Source organism: Eschrichtius robustus, chromosome 18 (assembly GCF_028021215.1).
Source record: "Eschrichtius robustus isolate mEscRob2 chromosome 18, mEscRob2.pri, whole genome shotgun sequence".
NCBI classification, from domain to species: Eukaryota; Metazoa; Chordata; class Mammalia; order Artiodactyla; family Eschrichtiidae; genus Eschrichtius; species Eschrichtius robustus.
This window is the reverse complement of record NC_090841.1, coordinates 4,948,810-4,970,610: the sequence shown is the minus strand read 5'-3', so window position 1 is coordinate 4,970,610 and position 21,801 is coordinate 4,948,810. Positions and strand designations below refer to the sequence as shown.

Here is a 21,801-nt window from a genome sequence, read left to right as displayed (position 1 = left end):
AATTACAGTTAGGTGACAACCCAACAATTAATATTGTTAAAAAGACCAAAGCAGAAAATTCTAACTGATATGGAATGTTGACTGCTTTACGAAATTTGAAGAGCAAAAGTTATAAACCACAGTTATGAACAAAACTGAAATTTCAGCCACTGTATTTATTAAAGCAAAGCAAGTATTAGAGAACAAATCAACAGTATTTATTGAAAACAGTATTACTGTGTTAGACTGAATGGTATCTTCATGTGACAAATGCAACCTCTGAAAAAACTTCAGCACGAAATTCAACATCTCAACCGTTTAAAGAATTTACTGATTTTAAACTTCTAATTTCTAAGGGAGAATCCCATTTACACATTTATATGCACGTTTCCCATACTAGCATTATTTACCTTTTGACGTCTTTTCTCTTTCCTTTTGTCTTCTGTGTCCTGTAGCATTTTTTCTTTCCAGAGGTCAAAGAAGTAGGAAGGATCAGTATAGAACTTCAGGCCATCCTTTTTATCATCTCTATAAACCAACGTATTACACGTCGGGGGAGAGAAAAGGTCGTTAGATAGTTTCATATGGGGTAAACATTAATGTTAATTCTAACTCATGAGATGATAACATCTACGTGAGGAATTTGAACTGTCCTTACACACTGTTAAGTCTCCCAATTTTCCTTATTTGGAAAAATGTGTGAACATGCAAGAACAGCACTTTTTTCTAGAATAATGAAGTAAAAACTACTCTTGCAAATTTAGATTTCAGTATAGCAAAGTGCTGCCCCAAATCACAATATGGCTCACAAACAGCAATATTTAGTTCCACAGTTATTTCAAGGTATGTTTTGTTTATTCCAATGGGGGCTACACACAGAGATGGATGGATTCTTAGTGTATATATATACATTCACCTCTACTCTGGAGCGACAATGTTATTAGGATAAAAATTAGCAAGTACTCTGTCCTTTTTTCTTAATCAGGTTTGCCCAATGTCTATAATTCAATTAGGAAAGAAGCAAAAGGTTCATGGTGTATAAATGTAACTAGGATAGAAAGCGATGACCTAGATATTTTTTTAAATGGAAGTAACCCCGCAAAGAAAATTCACTTGTAGCCATTTCATTGTCAAGAACTGCTACAATTACTATATTCTAAAGAATACTTCAAGTCTTTTTTTCTTTTTTAATTTATTTATTTTATTTATTTATTTTGGGCTGCATTGGGTCTTCGTTGCTGTGCACGGGCTTCTCACTGCGGTAGCTTCTCTTTGTTGCAGAGCACCGGCTCTAGGCACACAGGCTTCAGTAGTTGTGGCACGCAGACTCAGTTGCTCCACAGCATGTGGGATCTTCCCGGACCAGGGCTCGAACCCGTGTCCCCTGCATTGGCAGGTGGATTCTTAACCACTGTGCCACCACGGAAGCCCCAAGTCTTTATATGTTATTCATTTATCATAAAGCCAATAAAAATGCAGCCAATATGAATCCAAAGTTGTAATATAAATCAATAGATAACAAAGCTCAAAATAATCATGATAAGAAGTGAACACTCTATTTATTCTACTAATGCTTTTACAAAGTATCTGGCCTGTATATCACCTTCAAGAGGAGGCAAAACATTTACATTTAAAATTAGCATGTCAGGGACTCCCCTGGTGGCACAGTGGTTGGGAATCTGCCTGCCAATGCAGGGGACACAGGTTCGATCCCTGGTCTGGGAGGATCCCACATGCCGCAGAGCAACTGAGCCCGTGCGCCACAACTACTGAGCCTGCGCTCTAGAGCCCATGAGTCGCAACTACTGAGCCCGCATGCTGCAACTACTGAAGCCCGTGTGCCTAGAGCCTGTGCTCCGCAACAAGAGAAGCCACCACAATGAGAAGCCCGCGCACCACAATGAAGAGCAGCCCCTGCTCGCCACAACAAAGACCCAGTGCAGCCAAAAATAAATAAAAATAAGTAAATTTATTTTAAAAATTAGCATTTGTATTAGTCATTTAAGGCATACAGAGAAAGAAAACAAATCAGAGAAATGAGTATAGAAAAGAGTTTGTGGTCACACAGTCAAAGAAAGTGACATGAATTACTCAAGGGAACCTGGTCTCGAAGTTCCTGCTATGCCGTGTTCTGTAAGCTCAGCATCAAATAAAGAGACCCAGGCTTTCATGAGGGTCATCTGGTAGCTCCGTCTTAAAGTCGCTAACAAATCAACACAATTCACTCTGTACTTTAAACTTTAATTACTTAAAATCCTTTCTTTTCCAAATTTCCTAAGTGAGAAGCAACCTGCACTATTGAGATTTTATTAATAACATTATTGTGAAAAATATAAATTATTTCCCTAAGATACTAGGCCTTCAATATAGTTGAAGACAGAAAAACTGAGCAGGAACTTGCTGCAATTCTAAGATGCATAAAATGCCCCTTCTTTTTTTCAAAAATGGAGCTAATACTTTGATGAGGAGCTAATACTTAATGGAATAAATATGCTTAATAACTTAAGCAAATGTTAACCTTGACATCAGAATATAAGCAGAAATGTCCTATGTTTATCGCGACTAAACATTTGATTTTTCAGTCACATTTTACATCTCATATTTAAGACTGCGTTGTGACTGTGTCATATTTAAGTCCAAATGCAAAAGTTTATGTGTTTTCTTACCCCAAACATTTCTGTATTAATAAAAAGTAGATTTGAGCTGGCACTACTATTCTTAAACACTATTAAAAAGTCAAAGACATTTTTCTTTTCCATAAAACTGAGTAAACACACAATATATAATATATAAAGGTCGATTCATTTTCTTATGCAATTAAACATTTTAAATCACCACAAATATTTAATCATGATCTTGAATAATCAAATACAAGTGGTTCACTGAGTTTTCTGGGTTTCTTTTTTCCTTTAGAACAAAATATTTAGTGAGGTTTCTTAGGAAAATTTTACTAAGTTCTCATGGCTCTGGGCTAATAAGTAAAACTGAAACTGCCCCAGAAAAATGCCTATTGAACAAAAGCAAAGTCACAAGTTTAAAACGTTAGGCTTACAATACCACTATTCATCTATATCTTTAAGTGAGTGTGCTAAAACCTCCAGAAAAGTATGCTTGTTTCATGTAAAAATGTGGTACCCTGGTCCTCTCCCATCATGGTTGCCATGGAATCTCTATTACCATTTTTTGGAGAATCTTTCTGTCCATGCTGAAAGAAAGGGATGCAGTCTGAATTACTGCTTTACTAGCAGAGCTGCAACAAAGGGCAGCTCCAAACATCTCCTTTTGGACCCTGCGAAAGGATAGTAATTCAGACCCAAAAAACCTCTGGGCACTCCCTGAGAAGGGCCACTGGGGCCAGGAGGGCAATAATGGATGTGAAGGACGCAGTGATTTCAGGAAGGCCTTTGCAGGGGTACTACCCAGCAGAGCTAATCCTGGGGGGGCCGTGGGGACCCCACCACCAGCCTGAGCTCATCAGAAGCTGGAGCAGTGAGCTTGACAGCGGGGTGAAAAGACAGGGAAGAACAGAAGTACATGAAGCGGGAAAGAACACGCTGATGTGGCAGGCGGTAGGAGAGGAGTTCTAAAGAGCATTTTTAGTTAGTTTCTTAATATTCATTTTTTGCACATTTTCTATTCTTTTTCCTGGAGGTTTGGTCCTAATAATGTGTCCTACCACTTCACACAGAAGGTTAATTTCTTGACTATATATTCACTCTTAGAAACCTCTAATGCTGCAGAACATGTTTTTCTGAATTCAGTAACAAATGTCTGCAGGGCTGAAATGCTGAGACAGGTGTTTTGCTGCATTAGAAGTGAATTATGCAGTTCCTTTAAACTTGATTTTGAACGTGAGGAACAACACAATCACACAGGGTTATTACGTAACGTGCCCACTTCTGCTTTAGATATCTGCATTTAAAAGCTAACATGAGGGGAGGGTGGGAGGGAGGGAGATGCGGGAGGGAGGAGATATGGGAACGTGTGTATATCTGTAGCTGATTCACTTTGTTATAAAGCAGAAACTAACACACACACACACACAAAAAGAATAAAAACGTCAAAAAAAAAAAAAAAAGCTAACATGAGAGCTCCCACTTCTCTTGGTAAACTTATTTATATTTTGAAATACTCAAACTTTAGCAATTCTGTAAATAACTAATTTCATTGTGGATAACACTGCAATTATCATTGTCAAAGTCTGAAAAGATATTTTCACCGCACTGCTCGCCTCGCTCAACTTATTTACACTGCAAAGGCTCTGGGGATACCCAAAGCCGTACCTGTATGGCGTAAGGATATTCAGAGGAGGTGGTTTATCACTCTGGTTGTAAATGTCAGCAACAGGATTAGGAATGCTGTTCTTTGAAACCACCTGCTGGTCTTGGACTGTGGAACTTTTGAAAGCTTTTTTCATGTTGATATCCTGTAGTGACACTATATAGAGAAAAGTCCCCAAAGTCGGGTCATATGGAAATATTTTAGAAACAAGTATAATTTGACTCACAATCATAAACATCTCCTAGAATAGCCAAATAATGTCTTTTATTGTTCACTTAAAACCATGCTTAAATAGTACATGCATTCCCTCCCTCTGATAAACAACAGTTATCTCTGTAAGTCATGTCTTTCTTTCTTTTGTAGCGATATAATGATTTCATTGAACCTAATATTAGAGCATCATTCTTTACTTAAATAGCATTTCTCAGAAACCACACAGGAATAGAGTTATGAGTATAATAGGAATGTAAACACAATACCCCTGGGTATCTTAGGGGGGAAAATCACTCAAACAGTTAACCAGTTTAACTACAATACATGTGGGAAATACTTCTGCAAAAAACACACAAATGTAAAAAGTGCGTTAAATTTTTCTGACACTAACATTAAGGAGAGAGGGCAAAGCTTTTCAACATACCTGTAGTCCTAGCAATTAAGCAGCATGATACAAATCTACACTAAGGAATGAGAGAACCAGGCTAATTATACTCATTTCTTGAGTTTGTACAACATGTTACATCTCAGGTATCAACTCATCTGACCTCGACACAGACTTTTTGAGGTGGGTAAACTGTTGCATTAACCCACTGGACCAATGAAGCTGACAGTCAGGGGTGTTAAATGACCTTTCCAAGGTCACCCGGCAGAACAGTGGCAGGCCCAAGTACAGCACAGATTTCCTAGCTTGGTCGAGGGATTTTTCTACAATTACATCCATGGCAAGGAAAGAAATAAGGTAAAATCTTGATTGGAAAGAAATTTTAAGGATATGAGACATGCTGTAGAATCTCATGAGATTTAACCTACAGACTAACCTTCTCCAGTGTAAGGTTTATCACAAGCATTACAACTGCAAGAACCAACAAAAAACTGAAGAAAGACAAATATTTTTTTAAAAATCACTTGTGATACCATTTGAAAAGTGAATGATTGATTTAAAATGTTAAAAATTTCTTATCTGAATAGACCAAGTAGCTATTCAAATTTTTATTTTTTAAAATAAGAGATAAATTTTAAAAATCAGATTAAAAAGAGCACAGCTTCAGTTTGCTACTTATTGTTGGAAAAGTCAGTAAGAATGTTCATAACAGATATTAAAATATCAATGTTCTACATTTCTGTTAAATTTTTAGTTTGCTAATTTAATTTTGACCTTTCAAAAAGATGTGAACATGAGAAAACATATTTTTCTTTTAAAATGATGAGGGATGAATTCCATAAATAACTATATTAAAAAAAAGAAAACCTTCACTTCTTATTAATACTACTATTAAAAGCCTAGTAGAAAAATCAGATGCTAGGATTGTTTTAATGCAACAAGAGAAATTGTTAAGTACCCTTATATAAAGGTAAAAATAACTTTTAATCTGAACGTTTTCTTCCAAGTAAATATAAAATGGCACATCTTGATTTTGGGGGGCAGATTTTTTTCCAGTCTAATTTCAGTCTTTTGTTCAAAAGAGACAGCAAGTGGAAAAATTTTTAAAGGAACTGTTGAATATTAATTTTGTTGAAACTACCCCAATTTCAGGGTATGACCATCAATTAACTACACAGCGCCTGTCAATATTAAGTTTGTTTTAAAACCCTGAAGCCTAGAGGCCTTCAGTAAACGCTATTTCTGGGCAGTTTTTCCAGCAGGACCAGCAGGATGTCTTAGAAGCATTGGCCGTAAGGAGGGCAGCAGGTGATGGCCCACCCTCCCCCTTAGCTGGACAGAGTCTGTGATCTTTAGGTAAGAAATTATCTTTACAATAACTACCAATAACCTCCATGAGGACTTCTAATACTGAATGCATTCAAAGAGTCCTTTAAAACAAATACTACATGTGTAGTTTATTTAAAAAGAGAGTGTGGCACACAAGGCAGACAAGATAGGACTCTTTTAATTACTAATTAATCCCATGTTGTGGCTTTTCCCCCTCACTGTTCTTCTAGGAAAAGACAAGATGAAGGAACAGCATACAACCCCAAGGAAGAAGCAGGAATTACCCTGCGATTAACCACTCCCGTCCCGTCTGCATCATTTCCAGCTCACAGCTCTCATGCAATTACCTACCCTCTTCCACTGTTGAATCCAGCTGGGTGACTTTGACAGCAAGGCGATCGATTCTGTCTTGAAGGGAATTTGCTCGGATGTAGAAGTTGTTGGCCTCATTAAACAACTCACCAAATATGTCTTCAGCATGTTTGCCTGGAGAAGGAACACATGGGGAAGGCCACCTGGTCAGAACCCACATTCTCACCCAAGCCAAACTCCGATCTCAACACGTGGGGTTTTGTGCAAATGATCACAAAAATAAAGTATCGCAGTCAAAGGCCTGTAGAATTTTTCAAAATTTATTAGGAATAATCACACATAGCTGAGACTGACCCAAAGTTGTAGAATTCTAAAATGCCCCCAAATAGTATAGAATTTTTACTTGATTGTTACATGAGCTATCCCACAAGTTGCTTTCCGTTACACTTCTTTAGAAAAAACTACTCTCTCATTTTGCATGCTTTATGTATAAACATCTCAGAACCTATGGTCTCCTTTTACTGCCCAAGGGAATTCAATAAATCGTGTTGTTTTCTAAACTTAGGATTTTACCTCATGCACAATCGGAAATGTTAGACGTCTTATACGGTGCCGACAACTTTCCAATGGCATTAACTCCTTCTAATTCATATTTCAAAATCTAGATATACAGTGCTGACTCTGGCCCTCCCTAAAAATCGACATGTTGAATTCTGAGTTAAATTTCTCTCTATGGATCACCTCTTCATGCTTGTGAGTGCTAGACATACTTCCCAATTTTTCTTAAAGTGTCATTAATAACATTTCTGAAAGTTTAACAAGCAAGATAGGCATCAGTATCTGCTTACGATGAATTTCCAAATCCGAACGCTATTCCTTTATTCACTCAACAAGCATTTAGTGACTGCCTACCGAGTGTACAAGGCACGCCTGCATCCTCTCTCCCCGGACAGAGATACCACTATTTTTTTTTTTTTAACTAGACTTCAGTTTTTAGACAGTTTTAGGTTCACTGAAAAACTGGGCAGAAAGCAGAGAGTTCGCATATAACGCCTGCCCCCCCCACACACAGCCTCCCCTGCTATCAGCATCCTGTACCACGTGGCACATGTATTATAACTGATGAACCCACACTGACATGCCATTATCACCCCAAGTCCACAGTCTACATTAGGGTTCACTCTTGGTGTAGGACATTCTATGGACTTTGACATATATATAATGACGGGGATCTACCATTATAGTTATCATACAGAGTAGTTTCATTGCCCTAAAAATCCTTTGTGCTCCAGCTATTCACCCCACCCCATCTTGGCAACCACTGATCTTGCTTTTACTGTCTCCATAGTTTTGCCTTTTCCAGAATGTCATATGATTGGAATCATATAGTATGGAACCTTTTCACATTGGCTTCTATCACCCAGTAACATGCACCTAAGGTTCCTCTGTGCCTTTTCATGGCCTGATAACTCATTTCTTTTTATCACTGAATAACATCCCATTGTCTAAATGTAACACAGTTTTATTTATCCGTTCACCTACTGAAGGACGTCCTGGCTGCTTCCAGTGTTTGGTGATTATGAATAAGCATTTGGGTGCAGCTTTTTGTGTGGATCTAAGTTTTCAACTCACTTGGGTAAATACCAAGGAGCATGACTGCTAGATTCTATGGTACGAGTATGTTTAGCTCTTTAAGAAACAGCTAAACAGTCTTTCAAAGTGGCTGTACCATTCTGCATTCCCACTGGCAATGAACAAGAGTTCCGGTTGCTCCACATCCTTACCAGCACTTGGTGGTGTTAGTGTTTTGCGTTTTTGCCACTCTAATAGGTGTGTAGTGATATCTCGTTTTAATGTGCACTTCCCCGATGATATATGACGTGAAGCATCTTTTCATGTGCTGGTTTGCCATCTGTACATCTCCTCTGGTGAGGGGTCTGTTCAATAAAAAGTCTTCACACAAATTACGTATGTTTTTAAACACTGTAACTAGACATGGCGTCCAGAGTTAATGTTTGTTTGCTGCCTTGTCAACTCTTTCCTGAGCGAGACGTGTGTATCTAACTACCTCACAGACACCTCCACATGGATGTCCTGTAAGAATCTCAAAGCCAGTACAAGTTCTCATAGGAACTCATGTTCACGTTAACTCAAGCGTGCATCCCCACGTGGAAAGGCACCAACCACCGCAAACGAAGCCCAAGCGAGAACAGTCATCCGTGACAGCTCCCTCCCTCCACGGCCACTGACACCAAACCTCGGCCCCTTACGCCCCCAACCCCTCGGCTCTGGCCCTCCTTGTTTCTCGCCCGAATTACATCAACAGCTTTGTCTTTCTGCCTCCGGAATGACCTTCCACCCTCAAATCCATGCAGCCCGCTGCTGCTGTGCCGATCCTGCATGGCGCCCAGCAGCCTAACGCCACCCCTAAGGCTCTCGGCAGGACACGGGAGGCCCTGTGCACCTCAGCTCTGCCCCTTTTCTGGGCTCCAGAAGAACGCACTGCCGAAACCCGCCCCACTTGCTCACAGACCCTGTTAGTCCTCCTCAGGTTCGAATCCGTGTGCTGTCACCTCGCTCAGAAGAAGCGGAAGGCCAGTTACGGCTCAGAAGGTTCTACGTGGTCCGGCTCCTCTGCCTCGCGGGCCCCTCCCCTGCTTCCCTCTCCCTCCCATGCTCCACGCGGACCACACCGGCCCCTGCTGAGGCTCAGCCGCGCCGGCCACGCCCGCCCCCGCTCAGGCTCACATCTCCTGTCCCTCCTGCCTGGGCCACTGCTGCCATCCAGGTCTAGAGCCAGGGTCACCTTCTAAGGGAGGCTTTCTCCAGCAACTACAGCTGACGGCCATCACCTCCCGCCCACACTCACAGACGTAAACACACACTCACGCAGCCCGTCCCTGCCGTGCTGGATTCTTCTCCCGAGCACTTACCACCACGCAATCAGTTACACACCCGTACTTATTCATCCTCTTTCCTGCCTGGCTCCTGCCACTAGGACATACCATCCAGGAGAAGAGGTCTCTCCTCGGTCTGTGAGCTGCTGTTTCAGTCGCCAAGGTCTAGAGCGTGCCTGGCTCATCATAGGTGCTCAAAAAGAGTTTTGAATAAACGAATAAAAATGCAGACACTTAGGGCTTCCCTGGTGGCGCAGTGGTTGAGAATCTGCCTGCCAATGCAGGGGACACGGGTTCGAGCCCTGGTCTGGGAGGATCCCACATGCCGCGGAGCAACTGGGCCCGTGAGCCACAACTACTGAGCCTGCGCGTCTGGAGCCTGTGCTCCGCAACGGGAGAGGCCGCGATAGTGAGAGGCCTGCGCATCGCGATGAAGAGTGGCCCCCGCTTGCCGCAACTGGAGAAAGCCCTTGCACAGAAGCGAAGACCCAACACAGCCATAAATAAATAAGTAAAATTATTAAAAAAAAAAAAAAACTTAAAAAAATGCATACCCTTAAAATCAATCCTTCAAGATGCAGACTGGGGTCTGTGAGATCAGAGGCCCCTCTCTGTGTTCTCAAATACAGTAAGTCCGCTACATACGAACCTTCAAGTTGCGAACTTTCAAAGATACGAACATGCGTTCCCAGGTCCAGTCATGTAAGTTAGTTCACGTGTCTGGCGTACATTGTCACGTGCGTGCATCCTCTACAAGTGGCTGTGCTTTTGTGTACTTTACTGTGCGGTACTGTATAGAGTACAGTATCTTTATTTCAAGCCCAGGATGTCCGGAAGCAGCAATGATGTGGCTGGTACTACTGTACTTTTCAAGGTACTGTACTGTAAGATTAAAAATGTTTTATTTTTTGTGTTTGTTTTTTATGTGTTATTTGTGTGAAAAGTATTATAAACCTATTACAGTACAGCACTATATAGCCAACTGTGTTAGCTGGGTACCTAGGCTTTGTTGGATTTATGAACAAATTGGACTTACGAACGCACTCTCAGAACAGGACTCGTTAGTATGTCAGCGACTTACTGTACCCAAAGGACGCCTCAGTCACAGGACGCATCACATGCCCCTATTCTTGTCTTTATTGATGGAAGTTCTTTAAGGGTGTGAGCCACGCCTCATCTGTATTGCATCTCTGCACTGTCTGTGCTGAGCCCGTGCTCAGTATCTCTTGAATAAAAGCACATAACCTGTAGCAGTGTTTTCTTGTTAACAAGGACACAGCCAACAAAGGCTCCCTGCTCATGCAAGTTCGGGAAATACTGGACCAGAAGGATTAAACGTGTATCTACGCCTCAGGGCATCTTAAAATCTTTAATACACTCGTGTGTGTTAGGATTCTGCAGGAGAAGCCCCTAGCACACCCCATTTTCAAACTGACTGGGCCTGGAAACACCAGAAACACCTTTCAGAAATACTGTTTTCTGAAGCCCATTTGGGAAAATGCCTGCCCGTTCACCGGGATGACCTGTAGACAAAGCACCGTGTTCCGAATGCTTTAGATCCAAGTCTAGCAGTTGTTTATTTGGAATGCCAGACATAGTCAAAATGGAACCAACTGATTTTTGTTTTTCTACTTGCCCATTCATGGTTAAAAAAAAAAAAAAAATTCTAGTGCAACTCCAAAAAAACCCCTTTCCCTTCAACTCTGCAGAAATCCAATTAATAGGGACAGTGTATACCACCAAGAATACAGGCATATACAGCACAACCTCTTGCAGAAGAGACATCAGCGTTCTCAAAGCACAGCAAGCAATGCTGAGAAGCACACTCTGCTAGATGCTAAATAAGTTGAAAAGGGTCAATAACACGGGCCCTTTACCTTCCATGCTTAATCTTATTTGAAAAAAACATACAACTGCTACTATACTCCCATTGGAAGTTCTCAATTTATAAAAAGAAACAGAAATTAAAGACTTGCATACTTAATCTTTTCCAGCTGCTGAAAGCTGACAAGTGACTAAAGAGAAGGAAATGGAAGAACTATATTTTCCGATGAACAAGAATAAAGTGTTGCAATTACAGCATTCAGTTTTGCAAACTGCAACTTATTCCAAAAGCTTAATTGTACTCACTCTTCCAGTGGCAAGTCCAATAATAGCTAAACTAAAATAATTCTGAATTGAATTAAAGACCACACAGAGGTAAGCACCATTTATTCATTCTTTACTGACAAAGAATCCATTTACAGATTTATTAGCACCACCATGAGCTTATGTCCAAGTGTGTCAGGTCACGAACTGTGCCTCCCAACTGCCAAAGCATCGAAATTATGTGTGGATTTTCCACTGTATTTAGGATTTTTGGGAAACAATCAGTGTGTCTGTGAGAGTCCTTTCTGCGAAACAAGGAGCCAGTCATAACGAGGTCCTTCAGAAATTTTAATCCGTACACCTAGCACCTTGATCTTGGGTTTCGTCACGATTTTGGCTTTCCATTGTCCACTAAAAGGAACGAGGCTCCTTGAAAAAATGACTGATTCTAGGGATGAGGGTGAAAAAGTACAAGATGCGCTTAGAATATCTTGGTGTTCTTTTCAAAAAAAGTAAAGAAGTATTCAGAGAGTGGTGGGGACATGTCAAAAGGACACAGGAGCCAGCATGAAAGGGTCCCATTGGCCAAGTCTGGGAAGATGTGAGTATTAAGACAAATAATCAAGATGACGGCTTATAACCCATGGACTAAGAGTCCATGAGTCCATAGTGTTGTAAATAAACGAATGAATGAATAGCAGGGAAAGAAGTGAAAGCACTTACATCAGAATTCCAGCTAATAAATGTAGAAGAAATTAGGGAATGACAAAAATCACCATTCTGTAACCACCCCAATAATAAGTGCTTTGGGCAAGAATCATCCATGGATGCTAAGACCACTGGGTAGAACCGGGACAGAACACAGCCTCAACGTGTCCGGGAACGGGACAGAGCACAGCCTCAACGTGTCCGGGAACGGGACAGAGCACAGCCTCAACGTGTCTGGGAACGGGACAGAGCACAGCCTCAACGTGTCCGGGAACGGGACAGAGCACAGTCTCAACGTGTCTCCCCATAAGATACTTACTAGTTACATAGGGGATAAAGCTTTACAGTAGAGAAACCCGCAGACAAAATGTTAACCAAGCAATCAGAGTTCACGGGGGCAGTTACGGGACAAGCCAGTAACGTGTGCTTCCAGATAAAATGCCCTGAGTAGGTGTCAACCCTCTGTGACAGTCCTGAGAACATCTTAAATCTAGTCATAAGGGAGCATCAGAAGACACAGACCAAGGAATGGTCCGTAAAACCATGGCTGGTTCCCCTTAAAATGTCAAGATGTCAAGTCATAAAAGTCAAGACAGACCGAGGAACTGCTCCAGATTAAAGGAGAAAAATAGAAATAGATATATGTTTGTATACATAAAAACTATGTATGTATGTGTATGCATGTATGTACACACAGAGACACAGGAGGGGACAGAGGAGGAGAAAGCAGGGCAGGAGGAAAAGAGAGGAATTTCTGAGAAAAAGAAAAGATGAGGTAAAATAATATATGGCTGAAAGTTTGAGAATTCTTTGTACTCTTTTTGACCTTTTTGTAAGTCTGAAATCATTTCAAAATTAAAAATTAAAAAATAAATTTATTAGTGTCTGTAATAAAGTCCAACTGTTTCTGAATTCCATAAAATAATGTCATAATTATTGGGCCCTAAGTTATTTTTTTCCTACTATGAAAGTAATCCATGCTTATAAGAAATGTAGAAAATATGGAAACGTAAACAATAGGAAAAACGGCCCAAAGTCCAATCTAAGACAGCAACTGCTAACACTCATTTCTTTTGTCTTTGTTGTAAGTGTGTATAGAAGTTAAAAAAAAAAAACAACATAGTGTACAGCCTGATTCTTTGAAATGTCTTTGTGGGTATATAAAAGTAACACAAGCTCATTGTAGAAAATTTGCAAAACTCAGAACAATAAAAAGTAAAAAATGTCACACATAGTTAACTACAGTGAACTTTTTTGTATACTTGTTTACAATACTCTTTCTAAGCATTTTATAAGAACTAAGATAACAGATGTTGATTGTTATGCATTTTCAGCTTATTCAGCAAATATGTATCAAACACCCACTGTGTACCAGGCACTATCCTAGTCACTTGAAGACATACAGCAATGAACACAGCTTTTATTATATACAGACAATACCACACAGACCATAAACAAACAGACAATTCATCACATGACAAGTGGTATGAGGAAAACAAAACTGCAAGAGAATATGGTAGGAAGTGGGTGACACTCAGGTGGTCACAAAAGGCCTCTCTGAGAAGGTGACGTTTGGGTGGACGGTGGCTGGAGGTGAGGGGGCACCTTCCAGGCAGAGACAGGCTGCAGGTGAGGACAGCGTCAGGGAGGAGGCGAGCGGGTGGCGGGCGAGCGGCGGCGGAGGACAGAGAAAGGGACGCCCTTCCCTTGCGGTGGGGGGACCAGAGTGGGGCGGGCAGGTCACACAGGGCCCCCGTACAGCGGGGCTGGGGCAGCTGGGACCAGAACTGTGGCAGCAGAGGTGGCAGCAGGTATGCGGATTCAGTACACACTGTGAAGATGCAGGAAGACAGAAGGGAAAGACCACGGCAGCTGGAAGAGCAGAGCCCCCATCTGCTAAGATATATGGCGGGTAAGAGAGAAGAAAATCATGTTGCACTTGAGATGCTTCCGTAAGCAGCTGTACACACAGGTTTGAGGTCTGGGGAGAGGTCGTACGTTTGGAAGCCGTCAGCGTGAAGGTGGTATCGGGCCACGGGCGGATGAGGTGGCCTGGGGACCGGGAGCAGGGGAGGGCTTGTGGCCACACCCTGGGGCCATCCAACAGGTGCAGTACGGGAGGAGCACGGAAGGAGACGAACACAGAAGAGCTCGTGCAGCAAGAGACACCCCGAGGGTGCCAGCCCGAGGCAGGTAAGGAAGCCCTCCAGGACGGGAGGGAGTTATCAGGGGTCGAATGGCGCTCAGGCATCAGGCCACACGTCTGAGACTGAGCACCGGACTTAGCAACGTGGGCGTCACTGTGGTGACACTGACAAGCACAGTCTCGGGAACTAAGATGCGACAGAACTTCAGTGGGGACAAGAGACAAGGAGGCGAGTGAAGGCAGGAATGGTTCTTTCAAGGAAGCTTGCTGTGAAGGGAGCAAGACATGGGGCTACGGGGAGAGGATGACCTGAGGGTGATTTCTCAGTATGTTAACATTCGGTAGGAATGATGCGGACGGGGGTGGGGTGGAGGGCACGGGAAAGACGGAGCTTAACCCAGTCCTGGAGTGAGTCCTGGGGTCAGCACTGTAGAGCAGGGTGGGCAGGACGCGCTGGTGCACAGCAGATCAGAGGGCTGAGCTGGCAGGAGGGGGGTGTTTGGTTCTCCCCTGAATGCTTTTATTTTCCCAGTGAAATAAGCAAACCACCAGCTCAGAGTTTGGGGTGGAAAGAGAAGATGTGAAACAGGCATCTCCGGGCGGGGAAAACTAATTAGCGAAGGAATTACGGCAGGACTGTCGAGCAACGCTGAGTGCTCACCTGAGGAATGCTCGTGATTTTACATCTCTCTTCTTTTCTGATATAAGCATTTAAAGGTACAAATTTCCCTCAAGCACCTCTTTACGTTAATCCCACAAATACACTGGTGATTTTGTGTGTTCATTACCCACACAGTTAGAGACAGTTTGCAATTTCCTTTTTGATTTCTTCTTTGACCCAAGGAGTATTTTAGAAGCTACTGCTTGATTTTCCAATATGCGAGAATTATCTAAAAAGGTTATTATAATTATTTTCTCATTAACACCATACTCTTTATGGTATCAATCTTTTCAAATGTATTATTTTCTGGCTAAGCGTATGTCCCATCTTGAGGAACATTCCATGTGAACTGAACATTAGAAGAATGTGTATTCTACAGGTGGGAGTTTAGTGTTCTGTAAAGTTCAATTAGGTCAGACTGGCTGGGAGTGTTGTTCAAAATTTCTATATCCGGGTAAGTTGTGATTCTCAGAATCTGTCTGTCTTTCCAAATTTGGGGGCAGCGGTTTGTCCTGTGACCTCAGTTCTCTGATGGATCTAAGAGAAGCTGGTGGATTTCGGTTTGTTGAGCTCTTTTCCTGTTATGCAGGCGGGAGTGGCTTCTAAGTTCCTGAAACGCCGGGCTGGAGTCATCTGTGGATCCTGTTTCTACTAACTTCTCTTTCTCTTAATTATGAGTCATGCTTTTCTCCTTTCCCATGTGTCTCCTATTTTAATTTTTTGCTGGACGACGTGTGTAGAAGACTAGTCAAGAATGAAGTAGACAGTGTTTACTCTCCTGTGAAAGGTGCTGCGTCAAGGAGGGACACGACTGAACTCGGGAGGCTGGTAAATCACAGTCGTGGACCTGAGAGGAGAGTGATCGGTTAGGACAACTGTCGAAAACAACAGTAAAATCCTTGAAAATCTTCCCTCAAAGTTTTTAGATGATAATAACAGTGTAAATCACAACCATCAGAAAGACACCTGTTAAGTCACTGAAGACACGCTACCATAAGCCTATGAACTCATGAAATGGGAAGAATACCGATGATAAAAGCAGAGAGGTTTGATGGCAGGCTTGACTGAACATTCGGACATGGCTAGCTCTCCACCTGTGCTCTGAAGACTTAGTCTACACTTAAATCCTGCTATGTCGCAACCCGGCCAGGGCAAGAAGTGAGAAACGGCCCCCTTGTCATTTCTTCTGTTAAGGAAGTGTTTCCGATGTTCCAGGTGGGGCGGTAAGAGCTTGGATTCCCAACAGTCCTGCCTTTGTGGGGGACTCTTATTATACTCACCTCCAGTTCTACGGCTGACGGAGTTGTGCCTTATACTTTCCTAAGTACACATTACTCTTACCTCTCTTCACTGGCTTCCTATTTTTATCCACAAGTAATGCAAATACTTATCTCAGATTGAAGCAGTAAACTTTAAAGAATTCGTGCTGTTTCTTCCAGTCAACTCTGTCCACTACGTTCATACGTTTTCTCTTAAAGTACCTCAACCCAGCCTTAACCTGCATGGAAATGAACTTGTGATCTATTTCTTGCATATACTGTGCTTAAATCTTCCCTTTCACTTCAAAAATCCCATCTGGCTAAAAACATCCAAGAAATCTATTTAGTGCATGCCTTCAAAATACTTAAATCTCTATTCTGACTAGAACTGCACTTGGTATAATCAATTAATACAACCCTGAATTTCAGATCCAATTACATAAAGCAGATGTATTACACTGCAAGCCCTCAAGGAAGCATTTTTATGACGATCTGGCATTTGGTTTGATACGAGACATAATACACACCATAAGGAGTAGCAATAAAAATAATAATCACTAACTAAAATCTGAGAAGAAAACAGAATTCTTCTCATTTATACAAGCACTCAATGTAGAAATTAATAGAAAACAGATTTTGTAATAACTTTTTTCCAAAGAGACTCACGTTTAAAATTAATGGAGTCTCAAAATTTTATACCACTTGTAAGAACGATCTTAGCTCTTTGTGAGGAAGTCTGATGACCTATGAGACGTAAGAAATCTTAAAAAAAAAAAAAAAAGGTGCCAAAAAAGACTAGCGATGTATGTACCACTTTTATACAAGAATTATGACAGTGCCTCCCTGACAAAGAAACATACGTACGTCCAACAGCAAGATAATGGTTAATGATACTGTATCAATATAACACAGTAATCTCTAGCTATTAAAAATGTATCTTACTTCCCTGGTGGTGCAGCGGTTGGGAATCTGCCTGCCGGTGCAGGGGACACGGGTTCGAGCCCTGGTCTGGGAGGATCCCACATGCCGTGGAGCGGCTGGGCCCGTGAGCCACAACTACTGAGCCTGCGCGTCTGGAGCCTGTGCTCCTCAATGGGAGAGGCCGCGACAGTGAGAGGCCCGCGCACCGCGATGAAGAGTGGCCCCCGCTGGCCGCAACTAGAGAAAGCCCTCGCACAGAAACGAAGACCCAACACAGCCAAAAATAAATAAATAAATAAATAAATAAATAAATAAATAATTTATAAAAAAAAATGTATCTTAGAAGAATCAACAAAGATGTTTACTATATACAAGTGAGTATAGGCTACAAAACCATATGTATGAGGTATCATTTTTATAATGATATATACAAAGCATTATCAACGATTTCCCCTGATTAATAAAAAAATTTGTAATTTTTTTCCTTTGTGTTGTCCTGTGCTAAGTTCTCTATATGATCTTATTAGTACCATCAAATACAACCAAAAACTTTGGGGCAGGGGAGTCACCTAAGGTCTAACTCCTTTCCTTGTGACATACTCTTAAGATAGGAAAAGGAAGACAGCTATAATCACAAGAACGAAGCGAAAGAAGTGGAAACCAGCCCTGGAGGTATTGAAATGGATTTGCGTCATCCTTGGCACAAATGCCCTATTTCCTTTTTAAGGCAAACTATATTAAAATTACATTATAATATCAGTAGGAATTTGCTTGCAAGACACTGTAATTTTAATTGAGCAACTAGCTGATAAGAACAAGAGCACTCAGATAATTAATCAAGGAAAATGATGAAAAAGCACTCCTGATTTAATGTTAATTGCTACACTAAACTGTCATTATTTGAAGAAAAATATATCAATATTCCATTACTGGAAAACCAAGTGACACACTAATTCTTTTTCAATGAGGCAGAGTTGATTTACAATATTATTTTAGCTTCAGGTATACAGTATAGTGATTCAGTATTTTTACAGATTATATACTCCATTAAAAGTTATTACAAGATAATGGCTGTAATTCCCTGTGCTGTACAATATATCCTTGTTGCTTATCTATTTTATACGTAGCAGTTTGTATCTCTTAATCCCATACCCCTATCTTGCCCCTCCCAGTGGTTACCCCATTAGTAACCACTAGCTTGTTTTCTATATCTGTGAGTCTCTGTTTTGCTAGATACATTCATTTATTTTTTAGATTCCACATGTAAGTATACAGTATCTTTTTCTGACTGACTATTTCACTAAGTATAATATTCTCTAGGTCCATCCATATTGCTGCAAATGGCAGAATTTCATTCTTTCTTATGGCTGAGTAATATTCCACTGTATATATGTACCACATCTTCTTTATCCATTCCTCTGTCAATGGACATTTAGGTTGCTTCCATGTCTTGGCTGTAGTAAATAGTGCTGCTATGAACACTGGGGTGCATGTATGTTTTCAAGTTAGTGTTTTCATTTTTTTCTGGATATAAACCCAGGAGTGGAAGTGCTGGGTCATATGGTAGTTCTGTTTTTAGTTTTTTGAGGAACCTCCATACTGCTTTCCATAGTGATTCACCAATTTATTGATACATTCCCACCAACAGTGTACATATCCTCACTGACATTTGTTATTTGTAGACTTTTTGATGATGGCCATTCTGATAAGTGTGAGGTGATATCTCATTGTTTTGATTTGCATTTGTCTAATAATTAGCAAAGCTGGATATATCACCCTTCCAGACTTCAGACTATACTACAAAGCTACAGTAATCAAAACTGCATGGTACCAGCACAAAAATAAACACATAGATCAATGGAAAAGAATAAACAGCCCAGAAATAAACCCACACACTTATGGTCAGTTAATCTACAACAAAGGAGGCAAGAATATACAATGCAGAGAAGACAGTCTCTTCAACAAGTGGTGCTGGGAAAACTGGACAGCTGCATGTAAAAGAATGAGACTAGAACATTTCCTCCCACCATATACAAAAATAAACTCAAAATGGATTAAAGACCTAATTGTAAGATGTGAAACCATAAAACCCCTAGAAGAGAACATAGGCAGAACACTCTGTGACATAAATCACAGCAATTTTTTTTATCTGTCTCCTAAGGCAAAAGAAACAAGAGCAAAAATAAACAAATGGGACCTAATTAAACTTAAAAGCTTTTGCACAGCAAAAGAAACCACTGACAAAATGAAGAGACAATCTATGGAGTGACAGAAAATATTTACAAATGATATGACTGACAAGGGACTATTATCCAAAATATACAGACAGCTCATACAACTCAATATCAAAACAACCAACCAAGCCAATCAAAAAATGGGCAGAAGACCTGAACAGACATTTTTCCATAAAAGACATACAGATGGCCAACAGGCCAAGTAACACACTATTAACCAAAACCACTTTAAAAAGTGGCTTTCCTTCTCCCTCCCACTCCCCTCCCCACACCGTCACTCATATTAGAAGTTAGTAACACTCAAAGGAAAAAAATCTGAAAACTACTAAACACGAATTTTTTATTTTATTGGACAAAGCTTTGAAAGCTTTTGATACTTATTCTCTAATTATAAGGCTGTTCAAGTTACAAATTTCCTCTTCTTCATTTCTATGACTGTTTTTATACTCAATACCAATAAGCAATATTTTTTCATTGAAAACAAACAATTCCCTGAAAAGCCTGGGAAATATCTAATTCTGACAAAATTTCTGGCCCTTTAAAGTCAAGTGTCTAGTTGGGATGTAGTGGGAGCACCGTAACTGGTAAAAACCTAGAGATTTCCCCAAAGTTACGCAGAGTCACTGGGGCTTCAAAGGCCTATTTGGTACCAGGACCAGGTTCTCTTGTTTGATGTAAAGTTATTTAAACCCTCATGACCCTGAACTGTTCCCCCATAGATGTGATGAGAATCAGAATGATCTGGTGAATCGGGCCCTCAATTGCTAGTCTTCCTTTTTGGAAAAGACCAAAGAAATTCCTTCTGGCCCCTTGGTCTGTTCTTCCTTCCTTAGACTGACTAGAGGATTAGTTACTCCGGATTACGGCAGGAGGACAAGTCTCCCAGGACAAGTCTGCTGCTCAGGCAGGTATGACCACTCTAGGGTCAAGGCAAATCCCTAAAGTTCCCCTTGGGATTCCCCCAGGATGGCATTTGTAGACAAAGTCTAGCCTCCCTCTGTATCACTTACAGGAAGTTCAGATGACTGTACATCACCTGTCCTAATATGGGGGTGGAGGCGCTGGGGGCAGGGTGGGCAGGGTCCTACTGAATGACCGTCAGAAACTCAAAGGAGTAAAAAAATAGACTCTGTTTTGACTTTATCTTGAAAATTAATCCTCAGTAATAGACGAATTTTAATATGACAGACTCATACTTTCCTGAAACTTCACTTTAAAAATAACTGATGAATGATTAGAAAATTAGAAAACAACACAAAAACTCTACTCAATGCTCTGTGGTGACCTAAGTGGGAAGGAAATCCCAAAGGAGGGGATATATGTATATGTATGGCTGATTTACTTTGCTGTACAGCAGAAAGTAGCACAGCATTGTAAAGCAACTATACTCCAATAAAAATTTTAAAAAAGAAATCTATTTATGCCCAGGAAAAAAAAAGAAAAAAACATTGTTTTATTGATTTATAAACATTCTTTTAAATTCTTATTTTCCTTAACAATTTTAGATCATAAAATTTTTTTTGCATATACCTTTTCTCATCTCCTATATTTCCACTCAGTGGGAAAAAACCTACAAAAACTAAAGATTCACCCAAAATGTAGATGTCACTCATCATGTGCGAGAGTTATGGGTCATAACTGCAAGTTGCCTATTGTATGACCATATTGACGTCAATTATATATGCTTTTGTAACTTCTAAGTAGGGACCCAGTTGACTTTATTTGCTGTATGCTGCACCTAGAGGAGCACCGAGTGAATAAACAGGAATAAATAAATCACTGGTTATCAGTAATTTGCGGCTCCACTACCAATTAACAACCATCCTCGTTTTCTGAAGTTGCACCCTTGGCTCTCGCGCCCCCGTCCTCCCTGGGCGGCGAGCACGGGGCACCTGGGCACCTGTGAGGGTCTGCCGTGAGCCGGCCACGCGGCTCCTTGACCGGGCGCAGGGCCATCAGTGCAACCCTCCTGCCTCGCCGGCCCGGGGCCTCGCTCGTGCCCAGCGCCTGTTTCTCTCCCCGCGCCCACCTGCCTTTCTTCGCCCGCTGGCTTCCTCTAGCTCCTTGCAGCCTCCCTCCACCCCCCGCAATAACAATGCAGGCCTGCGATGGCCACCGGGCCCTCTCGGTCCTGGACCACACCCCAGCGGCAGATCCCACGATAAACGAGCACACGCGCTGTGTCTTAGTTCGAACTTCCCGACAGAACACGACTGGCCCAGACAGCCTTTTCGATCCAGACACGCAGCATCTGACTTCGTAGGTCACCCCGATCACCATCCTTGCAGCGATTCCTAGCATCTTCTGTTCAAGCTCCCCCAGTGACTCTAGCAGAGAATCAGGGCTGAAGCAGGCTGACTGGGGTGGACTGTCCTTGAGGCCAGGACC

At 41.4% G+C, this 21,801-nt stretch overlaps 1 protein-coding gene across 2 annotated transcripts in view; it reads right to left on the bottom strand.

Moving 5' to 3' along the window:
- WASF3 (WASP family member 3) overlaps positions 1 to 21,801 on the bottom strand; it is a 93,332-nt gene that overhangs the window by 16,363 nt on the left and 55,168 nt on the right. For both annotated transcript variants that reach the window (XM_068526832.1, XM_068526831.1), the window contains exons 4-6: positions 6,539 to 6,673; positions 4,263 to 4,416; positions 390 to 507 (exon numbers count right to left, since the gene is read on the bottom strand). In XM_068526832.1, coding sequence (XP_068382933.1) covers positions 390 to 507; positions 4,263 to 4,416; positions 6,539 to 6,673 — 407 coding nt within the window. The remainder of the gene's footprint in view (positions 1 to 389; positions 508 to 4,262; positions 4,417 to 6,538; positions 6,674 to 21,801) is intronic.